The sequence below is a fragment of the Magnolia sinica genome, chromosome 2, assembly GCF_029962835.1.
Source record: "Magnolia sinica isolate HGM2019 chromosome 2, MsV1, whole genome shotgun sequence".
In the NCBI taxonomy this organism is placed as follows: Eukaryota; Viridiplantae; Streptophyta; class Magnoliopsida; order Magnoliales; family Magnoliaceae; genus Magnolia; species Magnolia sinica.
This window is the reverse complement of record NC_080574.1, coordinates 10,643,219-10,646,472: the sequence shown is the minus strand read 5'-3', so window position 1 is coordinate 10,646,472 and position 3,254 is coordinate 10,643,219. Positions and strand designations below refer to the sequence as shown.

The window sequence follows — 3,254 nt, the reverse complement described above, 5'->3', positions numbered from 1 at the left end:
ATGATAAAAATGAATATGGAACGTAAATCTGTGTAGCAAGGGAGAATTTTTGTGCATGGTTCATTCAACGATGAAACCAACTTATTAGATGAGCAGTAGGTATGAATTGAAACGAACGTATTAGATGAGCAGTAGGTATGAATTGAAAACGCTCGATTAGTCACCCTCAAAACAGCTACAATTGCTCGTGGCTACCAACCTTCAACGGTTTGGATTATCCATCAATTGCACGCCTCTTCTGGTTGACACGTGGCATGGATAGGAAACCCTTATCTGATCTGATCTGATCAGTGGACATCTTATTTCCTTATTAGATGTCCCAAATATAGACCCGGTCTGCATGGACGACCCTAACCTCTTCTGATTTTAATGGACATCACCTGAGCCCGCGATAAGGTAGAGCCATCACTGCATAACACGTGGCATGGAAGCTTTACTTTTCGTTGGTGACCATCATCACTTGGCGTATGTGACTTTGGTGGATGACCCTAACCATCTGATCAGCGGCCTCCAAAACAAGGAAGGCAAAACGTGTGATGGCTAGGATTGTCTAAAAATGTGATTTTTCAAGCATACGCCGTCCACATTGAGGCCCACTAGTGTTCACGGTCTCGATTGCTTCATCAACCTTACCATCTGTAACAGGGAGAAAGTGAAGATTTGTTCATGGATCCCAAGTATTCTAACCATCCTATCAGTAGAGCCTATAAAATGGACAGTGAAGATTTGTTCTCAGAAGATAACGTCCAATCAACAATTCCAACCCTCCATCCTAACGTCGAACATGAATTCTTACGGTTTCAAAGAATCACTTCCATCAAAGATCCTCGCCATCGCACCCATGGATAAAGAAAAGGGCAAAGTCTCGGATGGTTAAGATCATACGCTCAGCGTTTTTGCTTGATATATAGCCGACTAAGATTGCTCAAATGGACAGCCCATGTGAGCCTGTGAAACTAAAAATAATACTTTGGTCTTGAAAATTAAAAAAGAAAAAGAATCAAAAGTATTTATAATAAATAAACATCCAAATCCTAACACCATACTAATAATAATGATAATAAAAACAAAGTAATAAAATGAAAAGAGAAAAACGGACCTACCATTTACAACCAAACTAGTTAATAGATACACCATTCCTTTTTACTCACGGTAAAAACGATAGTACAAAAATGTACGATTGTATTACCAAAAGGAGTCAAGATGGATGCATCTATCACCCAGACTGTTGTAGATATCAATTCCCAAAAAAAAAAAAAAACAGCACGCATCATCCCAACAAATATCAACGGCGAAGAAAGCTTCCCAACGGACGGCGAGGATCTAAATAAGGAAAGCAGCAGCGAAGATACCGGAGAGAGCAGATCCGGCGACTACGATTCTGTTCATGACGGGGAGAGCGGAGTTGCTATTGCCGGTCGGAGGCGATGCCGGGGCCCCTGCCGCCGAAGGAGGGAGGGAGATGGTGGATGGTGGAGGAGCAGAGGAAGGAGAGGGAGATGAAGTAGGTGGTGCCGGGGGAGAAACGGTGGCGGGAGATGGTGACTTAGCCGGCGGGATCGACACTGGGGAAGGAGCGGAAGCCGGAGGCGGAGTTAGGGCCGCCGGTGGAGAGGACGGAGCAGGTTTCGGTGGTGGCGGAGAGACGGTTGGCGAGGCCGCCGGAGCGGCGCCTGGCGCCTGAGCGAGAGAAGATCCCGTCAGCATTCCCAGCAGTACAACGATTGCAACAAAACTGTTGCTAGAAGAACCCATCTTCTTCTTCTACGGAGAAAGAAGAAGAAAGAATGAGGATTTGATGAGGGAATAGGATTTTTTTTTTTTTTTTTTTTTTGGGAAGAGTAGAAAACGAAAAGGTTTTTAGGGTTTTTCCTCGGAGACGAGGGATGGAGGAGAGGGACGGGTGTATATAAAGCGGGAGGGTTGGCAAGGTCGGTCAGAAAAGAGTACAGATACTTTGATACTCTGGCAGAATATGGTAGATGATACACAGGCACTTATAAATTACTTAAAAATTGCATATTTGAAATATAAGTAGTGAAATTAAACCGTCTAAATGATGTTACCGAGTGTAGATATCTCATGATCCAAAATTGAAGCTTATTTCATTTTATGAATATCGGATTGGATGGACATATATTAGACGGTTAAGAAAAATATCCAACGGTCTTTCACAGACTAGTTGTCCACGAATAAGAGGTTTGGATTGTCCAATCACTTTGATTTTGTGATGGTGACTTCGGACAGCGATATGCACAATCTATCTGGTGGGTTTGTTTGAGTTAATACATTCCACGCTTGTAATTTCTGAGTGCCTGCGTATCGAGCATCATACGCGGCCTGTGTATTTTATTACTCCTCTTGAAATAAAAATCAACGGAGGTCTCCGAAAGGAGGAAGCTTGCTGGGACACATCCCGACTCGCTTATGTGGGGCGGGCCCACCGTGATGTATCTGTTTATCCGTCATTTCTTTTCTTAAATCATTTTAAATAATGAGCATAAAAATGAGGCAGATCCATCGCTCAAGTGGACCACCCCAAATAATAAGCTTGGGTTGCATTAAATGCAAGAGTTGTCTGCAGTATTGCCTACTTGAGCATTTGATCAGCCTTATTTTTGAGTTTCGCACTTTCAAATGATCTCACAAATAGGATAGAAGGTACGTATAAACGGTGGACCCGGCCACAGAACTGCCCATTCGTAGCTAGAGATGGGCAGGGTAGGATGCAATCCGCGTCCATCCTTCTAATGAAACAAACCATTCAACCGCTTATGCGATGGGCCACATTGTTCAAGAGGGAAAGATACCGTCCATGTTGGAGGATAAGTTTTGAATGTCAACAGGCTGGGCCTGAGCCCAGATTTCGAAATGTTTTGGGCTGAGCATAATCAAAATGAGATTTTGGAAGGCCCGAGCTTGGCCCATGGACAGCCCTACTCATCCCTCGTAAGAAGGAGACAGGTCCACTGGGAACCAATCGAGTTTTAGACAGTAGGCCGAGTACCTGATCAGTGGTGTTGGGAGACTGCAGACTTTGAATGGGCCATGTTGTTGTCATATATGTAACCTTTGCAAAGCAAATTTGAGGGCTGTGGAAGTGAATTGACTATGATGTCGTTGGAGGCCGGTAACTATTGGATAGTAGTACTTTATAGGCCCCACCATGGTGTATGAGTTTTATCCATGCTGTTTTTTTTTTCAGATTATTTTAAAGCAGAAGCCCAAAAATAAGGCAAATTTAAATCTCATCT

The 3,254-nt window shown here is 43.5% G+C and overlaps 1 protein-coding gene across 1 annotated transcript; it reads right to left on the bottom strand.

Moving 5' to 3' along the window:
* Positions 1 to 983: 983 nt before the first annotated feature.
* On the bottom strand, positions 984 to 1,894 carry LOC131234540 (classical arabinogalactan protein 9-like). Its single transcript, XM_058231480.1, has one exon. The coding sequence runs from the start codon at positions 1,753 to 1,755 to the stop codon at positions 1,324 to 1,326; it is 432 nt and encodes a 143-aa protein (XP_058087463.1). The 5' UTR covers positions 1,756 to 1,894; the 3' UTR covers positions 984 to 1,323.
* Positions 1,895 to 3,254: the final 1,360 nt, after the last annotated feature.

Coding starts and splice junctions, on each gene's coding strand:
- LOC131234540 (XM_058231480.1), bottom strand. CDS start 1,755: ATGGGTTCTTCTAGCAACAGTTTTGTTGCAATCGTTGTACTGCTGGGA.